This window comes from Melospiza melodia, chromosome 1 (genome assembly GCF_035770615.1).
Source record: "Melospiza melodia melodia isolate bMelMel2 chromosome 1, bMelMel2.pri, whole genome shotgun sequence".
NCBI lineage: Eukaryota > Metazoa > Chordata > Aves > Passeriformes > Passerellidae > Melospiza > Melospiza melodia.
This window is the reverse complement of record NC_086194.1, coordinates 164,971,549-164,998,942: the sequence shown is the minus strand read 5'-3', so window position 1 is coordinate 164,998,942 and position 27,394 is coordinate 164,971,549. Positions and strand designations below refer to the sequence as shown.

General features: G+C 36.9%; 1 protein-coding gene across 6 annotated transcripts in view; it reads right to left on the bottom strand.

Annotated features, from left to right (window-relative positions):
• EFR3A (EFR3 homolog A) overlaps positions 1 to 27,394 on the bottom strand; it is a 75,341-nt gene that overhangs the window by 26,456 nt on the left and 21,491 nt on the right. For 5 of the 6 annotated variants that reach the window (XM_063174300.1, XM_063174291.1, XM_063174292.1 and 2 more), the window contains 9 exons: positions 26,109 to 26,185; positions 24,133 to 24,260; positions 22,658 to 22,808; positions 14,176 to 14,297; positions 12,348 to 12,497; positions 7,776 to 7,913; positions 2,740 to 2,818; positions 1,606 to 1,741; positions 266 to 430 (listed from right to left, as the gene is read on the bottom strand). In XM_063174300.1, the coding sequence (XP_063030370.1) occupies positions 266 to 430; positions 1,606 to 1,741; positions 2,740 to 2,818; positions 7,776 to 7,913; positions 12,348 to 12,497; positions 14,176 to 14,297; positions 22,658 to 22,808; positions 24,133 to 24,260; positions 26,109 to 26,185 (1,146 nt within the window). The remainder of the gene's footprint in view (positions 1 to 265; positions 431 to 1,605; positions 1,742 to 2,739; positions 2,819 to 7,775; positions 7,914 to 12,347; positions 12,498 to 14,175; positions 14,298 to 22,657; positions 22,809 to 24,132; positions 24,261 to 26,108; positions 26,186 to 27,394) is intronic. The other variant, XM_063174284.1, reaches the window with a different exon arrangement.

Below are 27,394 nucleotides of genomic sequence, written 5' to 3'. Positions count from 1 at the left end.
AAAATTAATTTTAAGTCCACCAGCATTTTTAATTTTCATAACCTTCTTGGCTACATGTTCAGTTAGCATTTAAAAGAAAAACCTTTCAGAAATCAAACACATAAAGCAAGCCTGAGAATGAGAGGCAAATACAATCAGAGAAACCACATTTGGTAGTAGTGTAGTAGTATTGCTTCATGATTCAAGTTGGTCCAATATCATCTCATTGGGGAAGAGAGAAAAGGGGAGAAATTTTAAGTGGGCCTGTGCCAATTGTATAACTCACCAATTGTTTGAATAATTGCATTCTGGACAATCCTCTCATCACTCTCCTTGGAGCTGATGCTCAAAGTGGAGCTTTCACAGGAATTGCGCCGGTCACTCAGCTCAAAGTCAACGCTGATGCGCAGGTGCTTCAACAAGGTATTGAAAACCTCCAGAACAGTTGGGCCTGGAAACAACAAATAACACTGATTGCACTTGTCAAGGGGGAGATGTCTGAGGAAAATTAAAACTGGGCTTTTCAATCCATTTTCACAAGTAATGAGAGTAGGACAATGAAGAGAACAAAGTGAATTATAGTGTTTGAGGCATCACGACTAGAGAAAAATTTTTGAGGTGTGCCTACACTTTGATACTTTAGAAATTAACCTGGAATCAGGAAATACAGTTAGGTATGTATGTATAATCCATTATGATTCACTACTGGTCTGGTCAGGATGGAGGTAACCTGATTTTCCTTGTGCATGCAGTTTTTGCTCCACCCATCTAACTGTCCTTATCTTGCTCCATGAAACTTCTCACTTTCTTTCTACATTGTCCCTGTCCTGTGGGAAAGGGGAGTGCAAACAGCCCAGAGACAACTCACCATGCAAGTTTCAGATACAAAACAGAAATGGTTGCTGAAATTAAGCACCAGGAATGGATTTAACTGCAGGTACTTGCCCCTGAACTTCAGTTATTTCAAAACCTGCTACTAAAATCCAGTTCTATACATTGGAGCAAATCATGAGCTCTTTTCATCATATGGTAAAAGATTTCACAAGTCTGTGCATGCAAGAGGAAGGACACATTCAGGCTCAAGCTAATGAAGCAAAACAATATTTCAGCAGGACACCAAAGAACTTCATGAAAAGAGCACTAGAGCATGCACCTCTTCATAACTACTCTTATTTCAAGGAACTATCTTAATTTTAAATGACATTATTTCACCTTATTTCAGCTTCTTCACACTCAATAAGGAAACATTTCTCAAAGAGCATTCTACTTCTGCAATATTCAGGTCACAGCTGTATCACAAAGCAACAGTGCTCTTGACATTTTGTAGTGACACACGATTCTCTCAGACTTTGTGATTTCTTTCCACACAGGAATATCTGCCTTTCACAATTTTTTCAATCATTTTTTCAATGCAAAGGATTATATAAGAGTCAAATAACCAAGTGTATATGCTTGGAGTAATTGCAAACTAAGTAAGATTTCAAGCATTTATCAGCAAAAAGGAAAAAAAAATTATACACAAAACCTTTTCAAAATGTTTCCAATCACTCTGAAATCAAAGTGAAAATGAGCACTATCCTACAAATTTATCCTTTGACTTGATGCCTTCAATTTAATACAACTTACCTATTGATCCTTTAGCTGCTATTGCAACTGCTTCCAGAAGCACCTGAATAATTCCAGCACGAACTCGTGCTGAATCCCTTTTGCGGACATCAAGGTGTCCAAGGATTTCTTGTATTACATGATGGGAATATTGTGCCTATTAAGAAAACAGACAGAAAATCTTCATCTGTGACTTAAACAAGAATAAGCTCATACATCACTCAGCTATGGTCATGACCATGTTCCCATTCTGCAACATTTTCATTCAGAAACTTATCAGAAGTACAATCAATTAATGACTAAATATGGATTCAAAAAAATGCCATGTCAGATGAAGAAATACAGGTTCATTCAGCCAGCCCAGTGTACAAAAGAGTTCTTTAAAATATCCAGGAACATCTGCAAGCACAGAGGAAGCATGAAATTGTCCCTCACTCGGCTAACTGCAGTTCAAAGAATTCAGCACCGTTGATGTAAATGGTGAGAAAACTCAGCTTTCTCCCACAAACCTGGAATTTTACACTTTTATCTTCTGAGCATCTCTGTTTGATGCAATTAAAGAATAATACCTTGAGGTTTACAGCAGGCAATGACAGCCATAGAATGGCTTGAGTTGTGAGAGATCTTCAAGACCATCTTGTTCCAAGTCCCCTGCCATGGGCAGGGACAGCTTCCACCAGACTGGGCTGCTCAAAGCCCCATCCAACCTGGCCCTGAACACCTCCAGGGATGGGGCAGCCACAGCTTCCCTGTACAAGCTGTTGCAGTACCTCACTACTCTTCTGGTAAAGAATTTCTTCCTAGTATTAAAATCTCTACCTTCCCTCCTTCAGCTGAAGGCCACAATACAGGCTGTCCACTATTAAAAAGCCTCAGAATAGCAGTTGCATGTGAAGTTGGTCTTTTGGGCTGGAAAATCAGCACAGCTGTATTGGCATAGAAAAATAACCAACCTGAGAGATTTCTTTGTCAAGCACCATGTCACACCAGCACCCTGCTCCTTGTTCTGGAGAAGGACCACCCCACTACCTTCCCTTGAATCTTCTGGATTCTTTGACTTCATCTACTGTCTACCACTAGCATAGTGAGATGAGCATTGAAACCTCTCTCCAGTGCTTGAAACAAGGAAAAAAAAAAAACAAGATAAAATCCTACCTGTATAGAATACATGATGATTTTAAAGCAGGAAACAGCAAATTCATTAGGATCCCATAGTTTATGATGGTCTAAATGCCTGCAAGCAAAAATTAAGACATAATGAAGAAATTATACTGTACAGATATAATAAATGGTATCTTATGAATTTTCTCAAAATTCACCTCAAAGGGATTATTTACTAACATAAAACTTCTATACAATAACTTATGAGAAATTTAGAACTTCAGAAAAGTACTTGTTTTGTAGGTTGAGGATATGATCACAAAACATTTGGTTGAAAAGAGATTCCTGTTCTGGAAATTTAAGGAACCTAGATACACCAAACAAATATAGTTAAGAATACACTCTTTCCACAGAATGCTGGGACATTAGAGGTTTTTTTACATTAAAGGAATTTGCTGAAGGTTGTAACACCTTGAAAATTTATCCTTTACAGACGATAAGGAAGTTGTTTTGAATTACAAGCTGCAAAATAATTAGGGCTGAATGCTCCATCCAGAATAGAAACTCTGAGAAATATTTTTGTTTTCATGGTGGTTTCATAAATAAAATATATGGAAAACAAAGAAGAGTTGCTCTTTGTGTGTATATGCCTTTACACTCTGAAGCATTTCAACACTTACTGCAAGAAGGATCAAAACAAAATCCCAATAAAAATGCATCAGATTCTCTATAAGTGGAATAGGAACCACAAATGAGAAAAAATTTATCAGTGTTTCAAGCAAATACAAAAAATTCTGCTTAAGCAGAAGTGTTGAAAGCTATGAATAGGGCACACAGATTTTTGCAAAAAAGGAATCTGTGTCCCTAAAAAAGCATTAAAAAATAAATGTGTTTTTTCATTCTAGAAGATTGAAGAAAAGGTAAATTTGGATGCATTTTAGTAGGTATGATTTAGGTTTTAAAAAAATCAAAACAAATCCAGAAACAAATTTGCCGGTGAACAGAAAATATGCCAGCCAAATCAACAAAAAAACTTTGTAAAAGAAGATGAATTTCTGTTCCTAAACAGGTATCTCAGCTACAGAATCATCACTGCTCTCCCTTTTCTCAAAGAACTTAGGAAACAAAGTTGTTTGAAGCAACAAACTGAGAAGCTCTGGAGGTGAAAGAAGCCAGCTCTGTGAACACAGGAGGACTGGCTGGATGCTGTAACTTACTCTGCCTACAAGCTGGAGATCTCAATTCCCTCACTGGGCAGCTGCTCCAAGCCCAGTCACCTGTACACAGCTCTCCTTCAAGGCTGATTAAACCAGGTGACACAAAGCATCTCCTATGCCCTAAATTATCTTGCACTCTATTGCAGAAATTAAAAAAAAGTTCTGCCATTTGACACATCACATACCTTTAACAGAAATCCTTACAAGAAAGAATGTCAGGAATTTTAAAAGTATTTGCCTGCCAAAATAACAGCAGATTTACATTACTAAATATCCAACTTGAGTACCTCTTGGGAGTAGCTGCTTTTCTTGTGCACAGGTGTCATTGAAGGGAAAATCCTACTCTCCACTATCTTCTCCTGACTGGAACTGATCCTTTAATCTTTCAGGGCATTGTGTTCTCTGTTATCCTTGACAGTTCCTATTCATCTGCCCCAAAAATCCATTCAGGCAGATTATGGTCAACTGCCTCCCATATCACACAAACAAACAAACAAACAAACAAAAATTCCTCTTTAAACAAGACATACAGTTTTATACTGCCAGAAAGGCCAAGTATCAGCTACTTCAGGTAGATGAACTGCTGGGAAGACAGCAGGGAGAAGATGACAGACTTGGCTGAAGCTTTGTGCAACAGCTCAGTGGGGAGCATCCTTTGTATACTGGAATTTTCCTCCTAAGGACAGCAGGATTAGATTCCTGTAGGTGATGTATTTTACTGACCATAATAAGTGCATTCAATGTAGTTTTGTTCTTGCAAGAGACAGTAAAGGGTATTTTTAGTATGCTACATTTACTTTAGTTAAAATCAAGTCACACCTTAACTCATTCTTTTTTTCAATTTACACTTCTTTCAATAAAGAATATCTACTGAAGATTGCAAAAGATTCTATTGCTGGATTAACAAATCCCAAACTGCCTTCCATTGAGATCTGCTGCACATATGTAGCAAAAATGCACAATTAGGTCTCTCAATTTCAAAGGAAGAGCAGAACCAATAATGCAAGTTTCTGGGGAGAGAGCCACTAATGATGCCTGAATTCTATCTCAGTGCCGCACATGCAAGTAATCCTTAAAGTAATAATGATAAATTGGTACCGAGGATCAGAAAGCATAACTGAGTCATGCATGTATGGGAATATATAAAATACTCTGCTCATGCATCATGTTTGCTGAAAGAATATTGAACACCAGTCTGTTAATATTCCAAACCCTCCACACCTGATGTGATAACTGACAAGAATGGAAATGCAGTTGTTGCACTTGGAAAGTTTCACCAGATTTCTGTATCTCTCTGAATCTGTCTAATCTATTCACCACTGCAAATCCATGCTAGTTATGTCTCAACAGCTTCTGACTATTGACACAACAGAACTTTTTTTCAAATAATATTAATGTAACATTTTTTTACTTGCATTAAGCAATTAGTGAGATTGATCTGTAAGATTTTATTGCAAATTATTATTTGAGAGTTTCTAGCTACTGCATGCAGACATAACCATGGAGATTTTCTGCCTAAGGCAAGGAGAATTAATGTCAATCCAAACCAATACCAGGAGACTGACTTCAGATTTCTACTATCTTCATTATAGTTAAACCCCTCAATCACTAAATAAGCCCTGCCTCATGATGCAAGCAGCACTGCTCTCTCAGTTTTGCCAAGAAGTGGCAGCATGTTGCCTGATCTCACATGAAGCAAGCCTTCAGGTGGGGAACTGAACCTGCACCTTCATGTCAGCACTGTAATGAGGCCCTATCTATATTGCCAGAGTTTCTTTAAAACCTGTGAAAGAGCTGAACATTGTTAGAAGAAACTGTTTTCTAATCAGAAGCTAAGTCAGGTTTTTCAATCCAATAAAGTGCAGTAGACTCTATCTCAAACTTTCACTCTAACTGTTCTGTCATTCACAAAGTGAAGCTCATTAGATAGAGCACACCCTTTTTGCTTAGGACAAACAGCTTGAAATTGCATTTTCTGCATCTCTTGTTCTTCAAAAATACTAAACCTTTTACAGCAGTTATTGGTAAAAAGACACATTTGGCAATTTGTCCTCAAAGTGGAACACAGAAGTGGTGACTACAAAACTCTCTATTCATAGAGGAGATAACATTCTGAGTAACTGGTCATTATCCACTCATTCAGTGCATAAATGCAGCATGTGGAACACTGCTGTGCACACAGAACCAACTGGTCCCTTACAGTCATAGCATGTGAGAACTGAAAATAGGCTGGAAATAAACTTTAAAGGCTTTTAGGCTTTAGATCAGCCACAGAAAAAGCAGCTATGACACCTTCTCAAATCCCAAACCAAGCACTACCTCTCTCTGTGGAATCAGGAATTATTCGTAGAAAACTTCCCTGCTACTAAAATGATTCAAAATACGCAATCCACTGCAAATGATGATAAAGTTTTGAGATAAACCCACTAAAAGAATTGAGAAGTGGTCAGAAAGCAGCTGCAGTATAGTACCAAGTAATCCATCCAGACTGTGTAGTAACGAGGTGTTCACTGTGATCACAGGTATTTTGGAGGAATGCAAATTTTAAATCTAGGAAAGAATGAGTGTTTTTTTAATAAAACACTCAACTTTGCAACAGAAACTCCTCTCAGGTTGGTATAACAGATATATACAGAAAGTAAGGGAGTGGTAAGTTCTTTGTAGTCAATGTTTTTCAGGATAAACAAGGGGTTACAAAGTTTACTGCCTTCAACATCAACCTTATCTTTCTTTTGTTAACACTAGTAATTTGAAAATGGCTTTTGATAGCTTGAAGGTCTTTCAGTGTATAAATAAAGTACTTAATTTCTCTGTGAAGAACTAGGCCATCTAAGAGAATGTATTCCTGTACCTGACATGTACCTTGAAAGATCTACAAGAAGAAGCAAGCAGGTGTCCTCATCACCAGGAAAAGCCAGAGTTTGAAAGTGGTATCACTGAGTGTTAATACAAGAGGTATAATTTGTACTGTGTGTTTTTGTGCATAATGTGCATACTGTGTGCATATCTGCCACTCACCCCTAAATGAGTTGTTAAAGATATTCATCAAAGAATATCGAAACAGGTCCTGGAACAAAATGGCAGGAAAATGTCGCAGACATTTTTTCACAGAAATCCTTTCTTTCAGATTTCTGTGTCTTCTGAAAGGCAGAGGCCTCAGAAGAGAAGGTAAACAATTATTATCAGCTGCTGTGGAATGCAACAGGGGCATCTTGATTGGCTCATGTTCCTATGTTTATAATTAAGGGCCAATCACAAAGTGCAAGCTACGGACAGAGTCCTTGGACACAACTTTGTTATAGATTCTTTCTATCTATTCTTAGCCTAGCTTGAGCAGCTCTGCAAACTTCTCTCTCTTTATTCTTTTTAGTATAGTAATAATGTATTATATATGATATATCAATAAATCCAGTCTTCTGATCTAGAAACAAGATTCTCGTCTCTCTCTCACCAGCAGCGACCCATTCAGGACGCTGTAATAGGAAAACATAAATTGTAACTTTATGGGGCACAGTACTCCTTTATGCTACTTGTACTTTACTTGGTTTGTCTCTCCACTGATTGTGACCCTCATCTATAGGACATGAATAGCCTGGATAGTTTCACATTTTAAAAAAAAAGGCCAGCTGAAGCAACAACTCATGTAAATTATTGTATTTTGCATGTAAAAATCAATAAAGCAGAACATGTATTCCTCCATAACTTCCTTCAAGTTTATAGATGGAGGAGAGAGAAGAGGTTAAAAGAGGGGTAATTTTTTAAGAAACGTGAATGGAAACCTTTGAACTGAAAAGTAGGAAAAAATTTAATGCAAGAGAATTGAGGATGAAATAAAGCAAACCTCTTCAGATCTTCCACAAATTTTCAACTTACGCAAAAACTGGTCTGACAGCATTGTTCATATTTCCATAGGTTGCTCGTCCCAGTAGTTCCCTGAAACAATTCTCAGCCAGCACAGAAGGATTTTCTTCTTTCACTCCTACTGTAGGAGAGGATGGGGGGCCTATTCTGCTGAAATAAGACAAAGTCCTTTGATTATATTACTGACTAATATTCAGGAAACCTTTTCTTTACTGCATCCACCCTTGGTATTAAAACATTCATGAGTCACGATCTTCAACTAGGCAAGAACTGCATTTCAAATATGCATCAAACCAGAATTCTGAATAACATATTTTATTCTTTTATAGCAGGACCATAAATCATCATTTGTTCACTCAGTACTCACCACTGTATTAGTAAATATTTATATGGCAAACACAAAAGCTGCAAATATACCGTTAACTTTTACATATCACATTTTGACAAAACACTATGTATTGCTAACAATAACAAAGGCTGTGAAACCACCAAAAAATTTAGACAGAATCTTAGTAATATTGCTCAGATTAATGATCTCATTCACCTGCCCACTACTGAGTCCATACTGTGTGGGTGAGCATTAAATGAAACTCCAATACTTCTGCACAAACAGATGGCTTGTGAGTTGAAAAAAAATGAGTGAACTGATTAGAACATTATCACCCACACAGTTACCTCTAAATAGACAGTGTAGAAGTTGGTCACACTCTAAGTGCCTTCCATCATTACTCTGGACAGGTCACAGGGTGAACACAGGTTTCAGAAAGGAAGCAAACAGCTCCCCCTGAGGTACCTCCATTACTTACCAAGAGTCACTGGGCCTACAAGTGGCAACCTTTTTTCTCCTCTCACAAAACATTATAGGAACTTAAGTGAGGATTCATTCATTTACATTAACATTATGCATTTTTAATTTTAGACTGCAGAAACCAGTACATTAAACCCTTAAACATAATTTCAGTTCTGCAGTGCAAGCTTGTGTGTTGAAAGTGCCAACCAAGAGCATTCAGTTTACTTAAGCATCATAAATGCTTTAGAGCATTATAGAAAATTGCAAATTGAAATATCAGTAGTCAAATACACATGTTAACATCATAGTTGTAATATAGCTTTTGATGGCAAAAGATTTTCTGTGTTTCAATAATGTTTCAATACTACTGAAATCTAAAATTGGCCATATGAAAATCCTGTTGCCTCTGGAAACATCAGTGTTTCAGGAGTTACCACAACAATGCTAGCTTGTCAGATTTTAATAACAGAAGAGCCTCAGGAACTCTGTTAGATAAGGAGAAATAGCTTTACAAGAGCAGCACGATCAGAATTTTAAAAGGTATGAGAATTTGTACATAATCCACCATGAGTACCACAAAACTCCAGCTCTATCAACTGCTGTGCCACCCATCCTCCCTTTTTGTCCTTCCCCTGTACTGCCTAGACTCTGATCTAGGGAGATGGGAGAGAAGGTACAAGAGACAGTGTAGGACTGTCATTTCCATTGCTGTTTTGACACAGATTCCCTAAAATACAACAGCACTGCAAAGGTGGGTGTGTGGGGAGGAAAGACGAAAGCAGGCTGCATAGCACGCAGAGCTTAGCCTGTCTGAAAGAATTCCAGTTAAAATGAAGCAAAATAAGTTATGTTTTGAGTGCTTATATATGCAAACCTACAGAAGGTGACTTCTCAGCACTGCTTGGAAGTCTTTTTTTAGATGAATCTTCCTAGTATAAAATGTTACTCTTTGACTGCATCAAAATGTTTAAAATTATCCTGTGTCATCTGTGGGAGTAACATTTTATTTGAACTTTAACAGCACCTACCTCAAGGTATTTCTCAGTAAGCATTCCTTGGAATTGCAAATATACAATGAATATTGAATACTCTTGTTAGTTTTATAGAAAAGCTTTGCACAGTCTCTTAAGTTTCTAGATTCAAATGAATATCTCATGCTCATTTTATTTCACTGACTTTATTTTTACAGAAATATGAGAAAACGTCTGAAAAATCCAACTGCAACAGTTAAGAAAAAAAACCAGTAGTATTCCTCTGCACCTAAACCTTTTGTACTACCACAAGAGGGCTGAAAATGTGTTTTACTATGAAGTGGGCAAGGACAACTCCCTGTAGCTGCTCTACTGGCTTTTGTGAGGGTAATCTCTATCAGCAGTGGCAACAAGGAACTGGAAGGAGGATGTGTTGAAGTACAGCAGTTTCCATAGCAAACATCTAATCACAGACTTAAACTCACAGACTTAGCTCACAGCAACTCAGCAACTTAAGCATGAGACTTCTTAAATGCCAAAAACCAGGGCTGGCCAAAGATATGACAGGACACGTCAGTAAGACTGAACAACCACTTCTGAGCAGAGTAGGTACAGAAATGTTTGACTGTGATTCACACACCCTGAGAAAGAAATAAATTCTAACTTTCCTCTAAAGCAAAATTTGTATGAACATTAGATGTATCAAAAGGATTTGAAGTCAAGTTTACATTAAGTGGTAGTGTCCCTCTGCCTGAAATAAGGCTGGAAGGTTTAGTTCCACACTTATGAAGAATATGTCATAAAATAAGGGAATTACTATTTTCATACATCCCCTCCCTATCCTGGAGATACACATAAGTAGATTCACACATAACATAATATCTGATAGGCATGTAACTAAAATGTGCACTCAGGTATATGAACAAATAATGACATCCACAAATACAACTATATTTTTAAAATGTTATTTAAATAGTAAATTCTTAACTCCAAGAAATGTCTCATCTTGTATGTACTCAAAAGAATCTTGAATTAAGCTGTGAAGTTCCACAAGCTAAAATTCCATTGACTTCCAAGGTAAGTACCTGTATATACTTTAGCTATAATCAGAAATTATTTTTCTTCTATGGATTTAAGAAATTATTTTTCTTCTATGGATTTAAGTGGGTATTTTCTGGAATTTCTGCTCTTTCTCAAATAATGCTTTGACTCCATCTGCCACAACAATATGTTTCTTACTCCTACTCTTCAAGATGTCTCTGTGCTCCACAAATATGAAGTCACACATAAAATAAAATGAGAAATTGTCTGCAACATCATTTAAGACCAGCAGGTAACAATTTACAAACACTGTTTCAGCTTTTCTGTCATATGCACATCATAAAAGGCCCCTACTTACCACTAGGAAAATCATTAGTCTTTTTTTCATGTTCAATAGGACAAGTTTCAAGCACAAGAGTTCAGAAATTTAAGTTGCTTTTTGACAGGTTTGTTTTTCTACCACTACTATTGCCTTGTTCCACAGATGAGAAAAATCATTCCTGCAGTACATATAAACTGATCCACTTTAAGTGGTTAATCCAAATCCTACTTCAGTCACTTTTTCCAGCAGTAGTTAATTTACTTCTGCTATAAAAAGGAAAGTGTATGCCTGAGGGCACTGTAAAGAGGACCACAGGAAAGGGCCCACCTGCAGTTAGAAGCTCTGTAAGAATAAGCAAAGGCAAACCAGGCTCTCCTTGCTCAAACAGCAGCTTCAGAAACCTTTCTCTCTTATTCAGTTCACTCTTCAGATGTAACATTCAAGTGGATATTTCTATAAATACTGTGTGGGCCCTCAGTTAGATACAGTAAATACATAAGGCATGGACAGACAGGCAACTATTGATTTTAGCTATTTGGTCTGAAAATTTGTTTTAGAAATGAGACAGGCACTGGCAGTAAGAAATAACACAACAAAAATAAAGCTGAGGAATTGAAAAATAAATGCCAAAACTCAAACTAAATAAAGAGAAACTGACAGATCTAGAAAGCTGAGTGAAAGCAAGACAAGCTTGTTGTTATAGGAAGGCTGCTGAGCCTCTTAGCAGGCAAGTTTTGAAGCAGCCAGAATTGGACATGGAATTAATATTTCATTTGCTTGCACTGCTGAAGTTCATTTAATGGAAATTTCCCAGTGCTACCAATAAACAGTTTTTATACCTACATAGTCTTTAAACAGGGACCAAAAAAAAGGGACTTTTCAATTGTAAGGTGACTGGCATCTCCTCAACCTTAAATGTCACAGACATATTTTTAAATATCTTTTTGCAAATGTGGCAAGTAATATGCCTAGGAGTCACTGAAAGCAACAAAGAGAAGGTGATTTACATATAAATAAAACTTTAATTCCTTACTCAAAGTACTGTTTCAGCCAGGACAAGCAGTTCTTAGTAATGGCTAAAGGAATTAAAATCTCAATTTCTAACAAATCTAGGTAGCAAAATCATTTGAGTCACCTGAAAGCCTTTGCTTACTCATCTCTGCATCTGATCCACTAAAACAAAGAGTTTATGATTGTTATCAAGTCAAAATATGGATATATAATTTCTAGAATAACTTTTAGGCCAACAGAATCTTGAACAAGTGAATAAACATGGTTGAAAAGATTTTAAGACAAGAAACATTAAGAACCATTATGCAAACCTACACTATCAATTTCAATGAGCCTCAGCTAGTAAAGGTGAGTTGTTGCTTCCACTGAAAAGAAAAGGGATATCCACCATAAAAACTCAGCCTAGAGACTGTTTTAAAAAACCACACCAGTGACACGAATACACTTACCTGTCAATATCTTCTATTTTCTGCATGTTGAACAGCAGGGATGGCACTATCTTGTCCATGTGCTGGGGTTCCCATATGGTTGCTCGAAGCTCATCATTAACTGCTTTTCTAACCACTCCCTGGATGCCCCTGATTCCAGCAATTCGGATCCTGAGCAAGGAAAAGAGGAATTACTGAAGCTGAGCAACACAGCACCACCCAGCAGGGCATGAAGTACTGTGGAACTCCAGCAGGTTCTCACAAGCAGCAACTGGGAAAACTGGCCAACCATTAAGATTGCCCATGCTTTCTTTGAACACCTCTGAAGTCAGTAAGGAGATAAAAAACCAAACAACTGAACAGAAGATGGCCTGTAAGGATAAAGCTGACACCACTCAATAAAGTCTCAAACTTTGTGCACCGACTCTGACAAGAGTCCCCTGGATAAAACCCACCAATCTACCTCCCATCAGCTGAAACTTCACACAATCTCAGCCTATTCCAGAGCTGAAGAAAAATGGGAAGCTACCACAAAACAGCTGAAGTAATATCTAGCACAGCCATGTGATTGTGCCCTTAGAAGTTGCAATTAAGGCCATGGATTAGTCAGAAAAGATCTTCAAAGACTTCTGAAAGATTCACAAGATGGAAAGCAAAGGATACTTCTGTCTACTTAAGCCTAATGGACAAAAGGAACAACCACTTTAATTCCAAAACCATTTGAATGAAATCAACTGAGAAGTAATCAACAACAATGAAATAAAAAAAAAAAAAAGAAAAAAATAACATAAGTTCAAAAAAGACTTGGTCTAGCTGCTAGCTGTTGTCATCATTTTATTAAACAAAAATAGCTTGCAGGAGAATTTGTGCAATGACATGAATAGCAAAATGTTATTTTTTGAAATGATAATAGCAAATTATTCATTGTAATAAATGGTAGGAAGAGAATTTACTTCCTGAACACAAGTAGAAGCTAGTACAGCTATCAAATGAAATAAGTACAAGCCTCACTAAAATTTTGAATTATTTCTCTTAAAATCCACCCCTCATTTTTTAAATCTTGATTCAGGTATGGACAACACTTAACAAGCCCTTGCTCAGTCAAATTTCCTGAATTTAAAAATTTCTAAGATAAACTATGGAGGTAACCAAGTTCTGTAATTATTTTTATTTCCATTTCAATTTGTAAATATCTAAATCTGTAGCTGCTTGTATCTTAGCTATTTCTGAACAAAGTTTTGTGCATTCAAGATGAACCCAATTTCATTCTAGATCTTTTGAGATAGTTTCAATAGGATTACACACAAAGCAGGAGACAAGAGGGATGTACAAACAAGGAGAAAAACTGCTGCAGGGAAGGACACATCCTTCAGGAGGGAGCTGCAGGAAAACAAACTGTGGCACTTATGTAAGAATGGGGAAAATAGAATTCCCACTCATGGAGGCTCTTGAGTTTGACACAAATGAGCATACTTCAGACATCTAAGAAATCACAGTTTTAATGAGTAATTCTCAAAGAACAGACTAAATATATGCTTTTGCTTTTCATATAAGTAGCCTCATTAATATCTCAAGTAAGTTATGAACTTGTGTATTTACAGTAATTAGTGGTGCCTTTCTGGAGAAAATCCACACAATCCAACATGCATTATTAAGGTAAAATTACCCCTAAATATCCTAGGAGTTCCAGCTACCTAAGATTTGCAATACTCAGTGCTACTCAAAAAGTCAAACTGTCATTTTTTTCATTTGGAATGAACTAGTCCAATAAACACCTTAATAAGAGCTGTATTACAGACAGCATTAATGTGTGACCAGTTTTCAGTAATTCCTGCAGAATGACACTTACTCATTTTGTATTTCTGGATCAGGGTCACGGGAATGACACATGGCACTGAACCGGGACACGAAGAAGTCGTAGCGCCTGTGATATGAAGGTGTGTCTTCTTCAATGTTGGCAAATTTGACAAACTGGAAAATGAAATACATTAAAAAAAGTTTTTAATACCAATTTCCTAAAATAGAATAATGAGTAATAAGCTTAATCTAAGCTTAATTTAACAAGTAACATGAAGTAACTGCATTAAGAACCCAATTTTGACAACACTTTAGAACTTCAGAGAAGAAAAATCTTAATAGGAGGGTTTTCTTTTAAATGTCTTCCCAGAAGAACTTCATTTAGATAGCTATGGAAGCATGAAACTGTATGAAATGCAACATACTATGCACTATGGAAACATCTAACACTTGAACAGTGAGTCATCAACTGGCAGAATCATTTAGGCTGGGAAAGACCCTCAGGATCATCAGGTCCAACCATTTCCCTAACACTGTCAAGTCCACCACTAAACCTCACTTTATGTAATTTTAGGGATGGTGATTCAGCCACTTCCCCAGGTACCCTGTTCCAATGGTGGTAACTCCCTCAGAGAAGAAATTTTCCCTAATATCCAGTTTAATCCTCCCTTGACACAACTTGAGGCCATTTCCTCTTGTCCTAGCTCTGTCAGCTTGGGAGCAGGGCCTGACACCACCCTGCTACAGCCTCTCTCAGGCAGCTGTACAGAGCAGCCCAAGCAATCAAACACAACCCTGTCACTACCAGGTTACCTAGCAACATTCTGATGTACCAAAATTCAAGGGAAATAAACTTGGAGGCATTCTGTCAATTCTCTCCAGACAAAAGGGAAAAAGGGGGAGTCAGGGAATTATAACCCAGTCAACTCCAGTCCATTTGCAGAAAAACACTGGAAAAAAAAGCCAATTTGCCAACATCTACAAAGTCTCAAAAGGGTAAGTAACAGTCAACATGGATTTGTCAAGAACAAATCACATCAATCCATCTTATTCCTATGACAAGTAAATAACTTTTGTGAATCCAGATGAAGCAGCATCTGTCAAAACTTCAGTGATGCTGTTGACAAAAAAAATACACAAAATTCTCAAAGGAAAGCTAGAAAAGCACTGTCAAAAGAACACTCCCCATAAGAGAGATGTACAAGAGTTTGGAAAAAAATAAGGAAACACTTGTAAATCATCACAGTACAAAAATATGATTTGAGCTTCACTAGAGACTCAGATGAGCAGACTGGGCTCATCAATTTTGCAAAGAACACTAAGCTGGCCAGAGCTGCAAGCACACTTGCTGCCTGGTTTTTGAACAATTGGAAATAGGACCTGAAAAACCAAGGAAGCAATTTGAGAATGGTTATTGCAAAACAGCATTTTAGCCAGAAACAGCTGAATGAACTTAGCCAATGCCAATAAGATGGCATGGAAAACAGAACAATATATTAAGACACATCTGCATTACTCATGGCACTTATGAAGAAACTTTTGCTGTCTAACTGGGCCAAATAAGCCCTTAAATGAAGTGGTGCATGGAGCTGAAACATCACAGCCTAAAATGGTGACTAACTGATACAGTTCTCAAATAATTCAAGAAATAGACAAAGCTTTACATAAACATCTGTAAAGGAAGAATGAAATACACCAAATTACCCTAACTACAGCTGCCTAAAATGTATCAGTCTTAAAAGGTACAGAAGACAGCTATAAAAACAGAAGAAATAGTTTTCTTTGTCCAATGGTAATAAGAAAATCAATAATAGGCTTATATTGAAGGAAAGCCTAGGTGAGCCATTAAAACCCCTCCTTCCTAAAGTGAGCAGACTGCCTAAAGACCTTTTGGATTCTCCATCACAGACAGTTCTAAGAACAGACTACACAGGGAAATAAAAAGCAAAACAAAACACTGTCAGGAAAGGTCAAACACCAAGCCAGCTCTGCCCTGAAGCAGAGTGATGTTCCATTAAGATCCTTCTGCTTTTACTCACACCATTTTTATCAATTCCTAAGCACAGGCTGAGGCATTTCCTTTGTATTTTTCATGATGTAAAACCTGCTTTCATCAGCACATTACCCACAGACATCCAGAGAGGCCCAAAGCCCTTTAGCATAATCTACAGCACACTGATTTGTGGAGGGTTTGAGGTTTTCAAAGCTGTGTATTTCAGAAGAAAGAACCCTACCATTTTTTCTAGTCTTTTGTTTAGTCTTTTTTTTCTGTTTTATCTAGAACAGTTATCCCTTTCAGCTGCACTACCAGTTCACCCTCTAAAAGCCACAGGAACAACTGAAAATTATGTAGTTCATAAAACTACATTCTCAGCTGTTACTGAAAACGGAGCAAAATTGTGTAGTATGAGTCCATTTTACAAGTCCTTCAGTTAGGAATATCCTGTATTTCAGGTGGTAAAAAAGTGACAGAAGTCAAAATCTAATTCTGTATGATCCACTGCCATAGACTGAAAGATGATCTACAAACAGCACTCATATTTTTCTCCAATAGAGTGAATTATAAAAATTATAATTTCCTTCCTAAGAAAACCCTGGCAAATGCTTCATATGTACTGCGGCTTGCTAACTTGTTTCATGAAATTGTTACTAGCAAAACAGAAATAGATTTTTTTTTCAGACAAGAATTTCATTAGTTTTTACATCTCAATAAGGCACCAAGACCAAGGATTTAGTAAACCCCACACAATATTATCTTAATATTTGCCAGATGTTCAAGTGCTCAAATCGACAAATGATTCACCCAGAAACCTCCATAAAAGCATGGAAAAGAATGGAAACAAAGTATGAAGAAGACAAAGCACTGAGTGCTTGTGAGAATATTAATTCATGCTGCTAATTTAGTATCAGTCTTTAATATTATTATCTGAAGTATTAATTATTTGATTGACAGGATCTCCCAACAGCAAAGTTTAATACATTCTAATAACTGTTTTGCTAGCAGAAAGATTTATTGTAGCAGGAAACTGCTTTGTAAGAAGAAATGATGACTTTAGGCCAAGCAAGTGTCAGGGACTCCCTCATCCTGAGTACCTCTCTGTATCAGGGGCAGCTTTGCAGCAGGGACACAAACATGTGGAAGTTACACCTTTCAAAATGGCATGCACAGTAAGAGATACAGAAAGGGCAAAGGTTTTTTATGCCCTCATGTCTACAACAAAACAATTTCCGCAACTGAACCTACAGCATTTCTGAAGCACAATCCAGGATTAGCATTCAGATGACTGGGCATTGAGGCCACAGGAAAGCTCTCTGTGGTAACAGTTTAGAGTTGTGCACTGTCATTCAGTAAAGTGTAAAATTCCATTCCATCATAGAAATGTTAAGTTTTTCCAGTAGACATCACTCTGTACTTTGCAGTGGTGGAGTTGTTACTGTTGTTACAGAATATTTTACTCCTAAGCATATGTTTTCAAACAAACTTCAAATACAGCACTTATTCAACCTAAAAAAGGATAAAACTCTTATGAAAGTCCAAGCACTTGCCTAGGGATTATTTACAAAGCTTTTATAGATATAAACATGTCATTCACAGTAAATGCTTTCAAGCATCCTATGGTAACGTATGGAAGTGTTACCAGTACAAGCATCTTCTATATTTTATAATACAGAAGGTACAGAAAGGAACTTATATTGGCACTATGTTATTTCCATTTATTTTGAAACCAATAAAATTCAATCCGTATAAAAACATATAAATCTACCACAAAGTCAAGAAGAAACATATTATTTATTCAGAAGATACTTGTTCCAGACTGAGTAGAGAAATTTGGATTATATTACCAGGGAGAGAGAGAGAGACTGTGCAAGCCCTATGAGTAAATCCTATAATTTCTCAAGGACAAAATTTCTTCTATGCATTTATGCTGTTTTATCACTGTTATGTAGCAAATACATGAGGAGAAAAATCATAACTTTTAATGGGCCTTGGATGTCTTTAAAGAAGGTCAGTTTTATTCAAGAATAATCACCATGCACCATATTTGAGTTTGAGTCATGTTACTTAAAGTATCTCCCTGTAAGAATACTAAGCTCGACCTGAGAATTATTTTTTTCATATCTGAGCTCCCCAGTCTGTCTTCTCTTGTTTCAAACACAGTGCTGATACTGGCAGTTATCACCTTTCACAGGCCAAGGTACTGTATTTCATTATTATGAAACTGTCACACGGGAAGTCATGATCTCCTATAAATGTAATACTCTTACAAACCACACAGCACAGCCTTAATGAGAAGTGTGAATGTTATGTGTGCACTACAACAAATAAATGCCAGAAGAACAAGCACTTCAATTTTCCTGAAGAGAAAAGCTTCAAACACTGGATACATTGACTTCACACTGGATACATTAACTTTACAAAGACAGCATGAAAATGATCACAAGGTTCTCAGCAATGAAAACTGGTGATTTAGTTTATTTATTAATACCTGGGGTCACCTGACACTTTCAATTTTATCAGAATAGGATGGAAAATTTCACATTCTATTTTAGTTTGTGTCCCTTGGATAAAAATTCTCCTGACCACCACATGTACAGTTGTGTAACAAAATCAGCAATGGAATGTTGGCTTACAGGGTCACAGCAGTGTGGAACTGCAAAACCAGAGAGTACAAGTATGAGTGGGGGAAGCAATACTTAACTTTGAGTGACCCTAAAGCACTTAAATTCTAGCAGATGCAGGCACACAATTTCTAAGATAATTTAATAACTCACAAAATGAGAAAGAGTGCTGTGTGTTAATCTGTCTCCCTGAGATTTAAATCCTATTAAAAAGACAGAGGAGGCATCCTAGAAAAGGAATTGTTCCATTGTGTATTAAATCACTACCAGCATAAAATTCTATACTGGTGCATGGAATGAAAGAAGCATCTTGCAATAAGGGTAAATTTTCATTGCTTCTTCCAGATTAGCAAGCTGAGACAAGGCAAACAAGTAAATACCCTGCTGGGAATATGAATTCTGACATAGCTTAACTTCAAGTGTTGACATTTGATACTATTTTTACATACATATGCACTTAGTTCTGCCCAAACCAACTGCTTTTAAAAGCCAACACTAAAAATATGAAAGTCTTGTCTCAGCCACTTGTTGATCACTTTTCCACTTGGGAATCTGTCTGTCTTCCTTTAAAATACAAATGATGAAACCCAGCAATAACAGCCACCTTCTCATGCACAGGAAGCTCAGCACTGTCACTGATGGGATCATTACTTCACTGCTCTGCAAAGAAACTGCCTTTATAAAAGGAAACACCTTATCAACTAAAGAAGTATTTGTGGTACATAATTAAAATGTGGTAATAATGGGTTCCACATATTATCTGCTATTTTGTGCATGAAACCTCAATATGTTACTGACAAAATACAAAGACTTCACCTCATTAGCATTCCAAATTAGCTTAAAATATTTTTTTATTTAACTGAGTCTTGTAAATATACCTTAAGATGAAAGTTTATCATGTATCCAATTGTTCTTGACCAGCTGCTCACTAAAGAAATTTTCTGAACCTTCTTTAAAAACTTCAGAAATAGACATAAGCTGGATATAGACTAATAGATATAAATTGGATCTCTTATTCCAAAAAATTTTGACCACAAGGTGAAAGATTTTAAAGCTTGTCACTTCTGTCCTAATAAAAAACACAACAGACCAAAGCAATACATTTAATCCTTTGCACTTGAGCAATGGAGATGCTTTACATGACACTCAGTTACTGAAATTCTGCAAGAAAATTAGAGAGAGAAATACAGTATTGTCATAGATTTCTAAGGAAAAGCTTATTGCAATCAGCCTTCAGATCCTTAACACATAAGCCAAGGAGATACCACTTTTTCCCACCACATTTTTTCAGTTTCCTGACCAGCATATGCTATCCTAGCACATGGTTTATAAAAACATCTTCCATGCTATAAAAAGCTATTTTGAACCTCACAGGCATTAGCAATTTGAAATTTGGTCTATATAAAAAAAATCTCAACACCTATTCATTATATTCACTATTGAATTTTACTGTTTTTAAGTATCTGCCTTATATAAATAGATTAACAATTATGCTATTAAAAAAAACCAAACAAACAACTGCTGTAGGAAATAAATTAACATAATTTATAAATGCAACATATAAATGCAACAAATTAATTATACATAACCTGAAGATCAGGATTAAAAATGCATAAATAAAACCTAAACAATTATTTATCTAAAATAGCCATCTTCAGGTTTGCTTTTCAAAAACAAATTGACTTTTTATTATAAATTAAAAGAAATTTAAATTCCAAAATTAATTTAAGTTGACAAACATCTAAGTAAAAGTTTTGGGTTTTTTTTCCTGAAATACAGGGCACAAGTAGAGTAAGTTCTGCACCCAAAACCAAATACCTGGAAGTCAGCAAACCACAGTGGAAGGCAGTGGGAGTTTCCAAATCTTTCCAAGCTTTTAAACCACCCAAAGACATTCTGTACAGAGATTTTAACCTTTTAACCAATCACAGCTAAAGCAAAATCTGTAAGGCTGAAAAAACCCTATAGCTCAACTAAAGAGGTTTGAATTTTACTTCAAAGACAACACTGCTTTTCTATATCAATGGAGTTTTGGGTAGAAAATAATCAAAATCTACTTAGAGCCACAATGATACTCCACATATTTTAAATGTAAGCAGACTATAAATTTGTAGGGGCCTTAAAGTGAGTTTCCTAAAAATACTATGTAAAATTTTCCAAAGGCTGCCTGACTTCTCACCAGTTAAAAACATTTACTTCACATACAACCCATTCCTCTCTTGTAGACAATCCCAGTTCACACTCCAAAGTGGTTCATTGCTTAAGCACATGAAGCATTATTCAGTCACCAGACCATCTCCCTTGCCTTTTGGTTTTTGTTTGTTTGCTTATTTCCTTCTGAAGGAGAGAAAAAAGGCTGAATATGGCAGTAAACTTTCTTTGTTAATGTAACAAAATCTATTTAAGAACACAGTGAGGCAGTGCCCTTGGTAACAGACAAGCTGTTACCCTTGTTCCTTCTAAGTGAATACAAATAGACTTGCATCCTTTGTCTTCATTAACTCTAGAAGGTACCTAGGGAAATGAACAGAGTTAGGCTAAAATAAGGTTTTGAAATGCTGTTGAAGAGCCATAAAAATTCTCTCTCCTCACAGAGTTTCTCCTCTCATTTAGGGAAACCTTTTTTTTGTGAGTTTTATAGAAGACAAACACAAATTATCTCCTAATTCAGGAAGTCCCTAATCTCCTCTACTCATAAAAGACTTAGGAACCAACAGGAATACCAAACAGATTACCCTAAGTGAAGTCCTGCTCAGTAACATGCATTTTGAAGTGACACATGCCTTGTACATCAGAGTGGAGGTTGGCACTAACCAATGATTTTAAACTGGAAAGTGATGCACACCTTGCCTTTAGCAGCCTAGGAAACAAGTTCCAAAGTCATTTCCCTAAAAGGACTTGCCCAGGCATTATTATACAAACAAATCAAAAGAAGCAGGGTAGCCTGGCTCAATGATATTTAAATGAATAAGCAAAATTTTATATGTATTATGAGATACAGATATTGTTATACTCAGTACAGCTGCCCTTCTAGTGGGGGAACAAGGGACACTTCTACCCTACATTACAGCAAAACTCTCTTTATTTCACCATAACAAGAAATCCTGCTCTGGGGTAACATCAGGATACTGTGCCCTCCTGTCTTCCTGAGCTGCAACTCCATTTAATTTCATCAGCTGGGAACCAAACCCAAAAGCCCAACATCTTTACTGATTCCACAAAGAAATCCCCACTGGTAGCAATGGCAATCATTTACATGAAAAGCAAGTACTCTGTACTCATGTAAAAGCAATAACTCTAAGTGAAAACAGTCCACATCACAATCCTGGAATTTACGAGATTCTAATTTTACCAGCTGGAAAATACAGTAGTTAGAAGCCAAATATTACAGAGCTATACCCTTGATTGCACCCATCACTCTAATTGAAAAGCTGGATCTCTAAATCTTCATTTTGACACTTTTAGTTATGCCCTTCAAGCCTAGATCTGAATCCTGAAATATTTAAGCTGATAAGAGGGTGAGATTGCAATACTCAAAGCTACTTTTCAGCCAAGAAGAATCTTTCTGTGTAGCTTAAGCTGCCAGAAAACAAAATTCTGTCTTACCTATATACTGGCTCCAGGAGGGCTGCTTAAAGACCCAAAACGTGAACTCACAGCACAGCTTTCCTGTTCCTTCCAGAAGTTATTTTTGGAGGGAATGAGCCCACACATCAAAAGAATTTGGGATACTGCAGGGTAACAGTTTATCTGCCTCCAGCTGGTATCTGCTCTGTGTTTAGGCCCAAAGGATACACCCTGCTACAGACAGCATCTTCCAACTGATGTCAACTGGCAGACCCCTTAAGACTTCTCAAACTACTTTTCAAAGCAAAGATTTACTCTGATTTGATTTAGCATCTGAGCTTACTCACAGAATTAGTCCCAAGGACTTGCAGCTTTGGTTCGCCTGATTCCAGAAGCTTGGCCACCATATGAAGGAAACTTTCCACAAATGGTTTTATGCTTTGAGAATGGCAAGCCATTAGAAGTTGGTCCAGTGCCTCCATGGCAATTAAAACATAACTGAAAATTAATTAGAGAAACACATAAAGATGTATTGCATTTATCATTAACTCAATTAGTTCAACTTAGGATCTTACCACAAAAAAATAGAAAAGAAAGAATGGAAGATGTGTATTTCCCATTGCATAAAAATGACCCTTGGAGCTGTTTTCTACATCCATATTCTCTCTTTTTTTCTTTTTTTGGGAGGAGATGGGGTTGTGTAGGAGGGAGGGAAGTACAGAATTGAGTGCTGGCCATTTCTCCTTTCTATAAAGTTATAATAACAGCTTTGGATGTCATGAAGGCCAAAAAATGGTGGTCTGTAATGGATGCTGATTTTCTTTAACAATTCCTGCCACTTCTTAGACTTAAAATATTACTCACTTAAATATTTGATTTAGCCAAAAGGGCTGAAAAGAAAGATAATGCTGTTTTCCTATATCCTGACTGACATTCAAAGGTGTTTTGGGCTTACATAGCCAGCTTTTGTCAGCAAGGGGCTGCAGGAGTGGTTTCTGTCAGAACCAGGAGTTGTCCCCATGACACACACAGCCAGCTCCAAGGCTTACCCCCAATTTCCCAAACCTGAGCCCCTCAAGGACACTGGAAGTGCCCACAGGTAATCAGATATCCACAGTGCCGAGCATGGAGGACCAGCTGGAGCAGCTGTGCCTTGAAGGAATCTGCTGCCCACAGAAAGGCCCAGCTGGAACAGGCACAGGCCCCATGGAGAGCAGCCCCTGCAGGAGCTTTTCTGGCAGTATCTGTGATCCTATGCTGGAGCAGCCTGTCCTGAAGGACTGCACCCTGAGCAAAGAAGCCATGCCAGAGCAGTTCCTAAAGCACTGCCTACAAGGACAGAGCCAAGACCAGAGCAGGGTAGCAGGAGACACAAGATGGTATGAGCTGACCACAGTCCCCAGCCCGAATCTGCACTGCTTGGTGGGGTGGAGGAAATGGACTTGGGAGTGAAGTTGAGCTTGGGAAGAAAGATGGCTGGAGGAAAGAGGGTTTTAAGCTCTGTTTTAATTTCTCATTATCCCACTCTGTCATTAATTGGCAATAATTAAATCAATCCTCCCCAAGTTAAGTCACTCAGTTCCATCATGGGGAAAAAGAGATCTCCCTGTCCTTATCTCAACCCATGAGCTTTCCATTTTATTTTCTTCTCCATCTGGCTGAGCAGGAGGACTGAGAGCAGCTGGATGGGAGCCTGGCAGTCAGACAAGGGTAACTGACCACAAAGGGACTGGGTCTGCCTTGCTTTCCAGACTTGATCAGAACAAACATGATGAAATTCCATGACTTGCTGGCATCTATTTTTAATGACTTCTCTCCTTACCCATAGCGATGTCTGGCCACATCCCTGGTCAGTCTCTCTGCCAGGTAAGCCCCAATTCGATCCAGCTTCTCTGGTGCTGAAACTGCATAGAAAGTCAGTTTCTCCATGTCAGCTTTAACAAGACCATCCTAGAAACAGAAATACAAAATAGAAAATTAAACAATTCATAGGAAATATAAAGCTTTCCAAGTGTTCTTCCTTTTTTTCTAGTTAATATTTAAAGATCAGAGCAATCAGAGCCTTACAGATGGAAATAAGCTACTGAAAAAAAATCCAAAACTGTTGAGCAAAACTGCCATAACCTTAGCTTAAAAATCAGCAACATGAAACAACTAAAATATTTTTAAAGGAAATGAAGCAACTAGCTTGCTCCACCCTTTTTTTGTGAGGGAATGAGTATTCTAAGAGAAGGTTTGTAGTAAGATATGTGACCAGTTCTAAGACACACTTCTTTCCTAATACCACAATGTAATTTTTTCCCTTCCCATCCCCCCACCAAGTATATTCAATGCATAATTTTGATAAAATACACAAGCAAGATTGTAGTTTAAATATTTAATATTGTAGTTTGAATGTTTTATTTTTTCTGTGTCATATCTTGAACAAGGCTGGCGCCCAGGCATCTGAGAGCTAATTGTCAGAGCAAGATCAAAGATTCAGATATTAGTTCCAACATGAACTGTAACACAGATATGCTCAGATGAGGTTATGATCATAATTATCAGGTAAACAGGATAAGACTTTTTGTCTTTTTTTTTCCCCTGGAAGTTCATAAACATTTATTTTTCAAATAAATTACTTAAATCTTTTAAGACATTAATTATTGATTAATGAATTTTATCAAGCAAATCTTCTGATACTATAGAGAAAGTGTGCAACTGAAGGGAAACATCATGAACTGGCCTGTGTCCTCCATTGACCCAATGAATACTAACCAAAGCAGAGGCTAAGAAGTGCCAACCCAGCGCCACTGAGTCAATTTATTAAACTAAAACACTACAGCTGTAGCATTTCCAGGTGTTTCTACATCTGTATCAAAAACTAGATTAGAACAAATAAACCTATAAACCCATACTGTTCCATGCATTCAATATATTGTATACACAGAAAAAATTTCCTTAAAAGCCACTATTATGCACTTACATAATACCTGGCACTGAGTAACATCATCATTTAAAAAAAAGCCAACATACTTTGTAAACATAAAACAAATATTACACAAATACTGATTGTGCTGCTTACTTCTACTATAACAAAAGATATAAAAATTTGGTAATACACTTAAAAAAACAGAGCAGCAGAAACATAAGCTCTTGATCAGTCTGAACTGTCAAATGATTATGTATAGACACATGTATTCCTCCATGGTAAACAGAAGTTATTTATTTTCACAGAGAGTAAGAGTTAGGCTTTAATATAGCTCCAAGACTGTTACAGTGAAATGAAAAAATAAAATTGTAGACGAGTATCTGGAAAATTAAAAAAAAAACCACACACACCAGAAAAACCTTTTTGGGTCACAACAGCCTACCAGAGCTATAAAAATGTTCACAGTCAGTAAGTCAAGAGTTAAACAATTAAAACCCTGTAAAAAACCAGAAAATGTTCACACCTGCAACCACAAGAAAGCAATTGTCTGGGGTTCTAAAAAGTGATGAAGTTAAGTGCTACCTCTGCAGCAGAATACCTTGTTTAATGAAATATCTTTTTCTCTGAGCAAAACAAACTAATTTTATTCTTCAGTGTGCATCCCTGCTTTGGAAATGGAATTAGACCAGATGATCTCCATGGATCCCTCTCCAGATAAATTATTCTACTAACCTATCTTAAAGCTATTAAGCGCTAAAGAAGAATTTATGATAAAATGTTAAAAAAGAAAAAAGAAAATAAAAAAAAAAAAAAAACCTGCTAAATCACAAGGTATAATCACAGATTTTCAAGCATCAATCCCTTAAAATTTTAAAGGCATGACTCACTTTTGGATCTTCAGGAAAGATGTTGTCTACCAGCCGCTTGTAGCGAGGTCGCAGCGCAGCACAGCAGCAGCAAACTCCTGCGGAGAGATTTACCCAACGGGAGTTAGGATGCACTCCTAGGGACTCATTGAAGGGACAAGCTGACAAGCATGGAGGAAGAAGATAACACTGACTTCAGCTTGCTATCAGCAAGAAAGCAAAAACCAAGGGAATTGAAAGTAAGTAGAAGTAAGTCAATAAGGGAAATGACTGGCACACTGGAATACACGAGAAAATGTGCAAGGATCTCGGGTACCAGAAATGCAGCTGCCATCCACACTTCAAAACATGCAGAAAAGTCAAGGCATTTTAAAATTGAGTCATATTAAAACCAAAGCTGCTTCATTTGCAGGCTTATCTTCACTATGAATGACTGTTTCAAAACACCCAAATGTGCATTATGTGCATTATTCTAAAAAAAATAGAAAATAAAAATGAAATTTGTTTTAAAGGCACCCATAAAAACCAATATAAACCATAATATACAAAACATTCTCTGCCTTTCTTGTCACTTATCCTTCCTTCTACCAGGCATCAGTGAAATGACAGTCACTTGAAGCAGAGAAATTAGATTTTTTGATCTCATTTCTACTCTACTACTAATCCATATAATCAGAACAATGCATGTAACTTCAATTTTATTAATTTTAAAAGTGCTTTAAAAAGGTAACAAACCTGCAAAGCATTATTTGGTCCTTTTTCTAGCACTAAGAACTACTAGAACTTTGGAGTTAGGTTAAAACTCAGCACAAAAGAAAAAAAAAGAGTTTCTAGATATCTATTCTACTGTTTATCAGGGTAGACTTCCTTGTTTTTAATGCAGATTCTGTCTTTCAAGCAGCAACACCTGAAAGATTCAGAGCAGATAATACCTTACAAACATCTTAGTAAAGATTTCCATTTACATAATCAAAAAATCTTTCAACACTGCTAAAAACAGTAAAGAATGCAAACAATAAAGGGTATCTTGGCAGAAACTTTTGATGACTACAATTCCTCTGCAAAAGCATCAAGACTTGTATTTCTTTACTTAAGATATTTAAGTAATCTTAGTAGTTTTTAACCACCCTTATCAGAACATATGGGAGGTTCATAACAAAGATTTCACCTACTGTGCTCAGTTTTAATTACAGGACTCTATAGGAACAGACACTTTCCCTCAATTACATCTGCTTTCTGATACTATTGTCTCTTGGATAAAAAATGTATTCTGCTCATACTTTGGCAATTCTTGCCACTTATTTTAT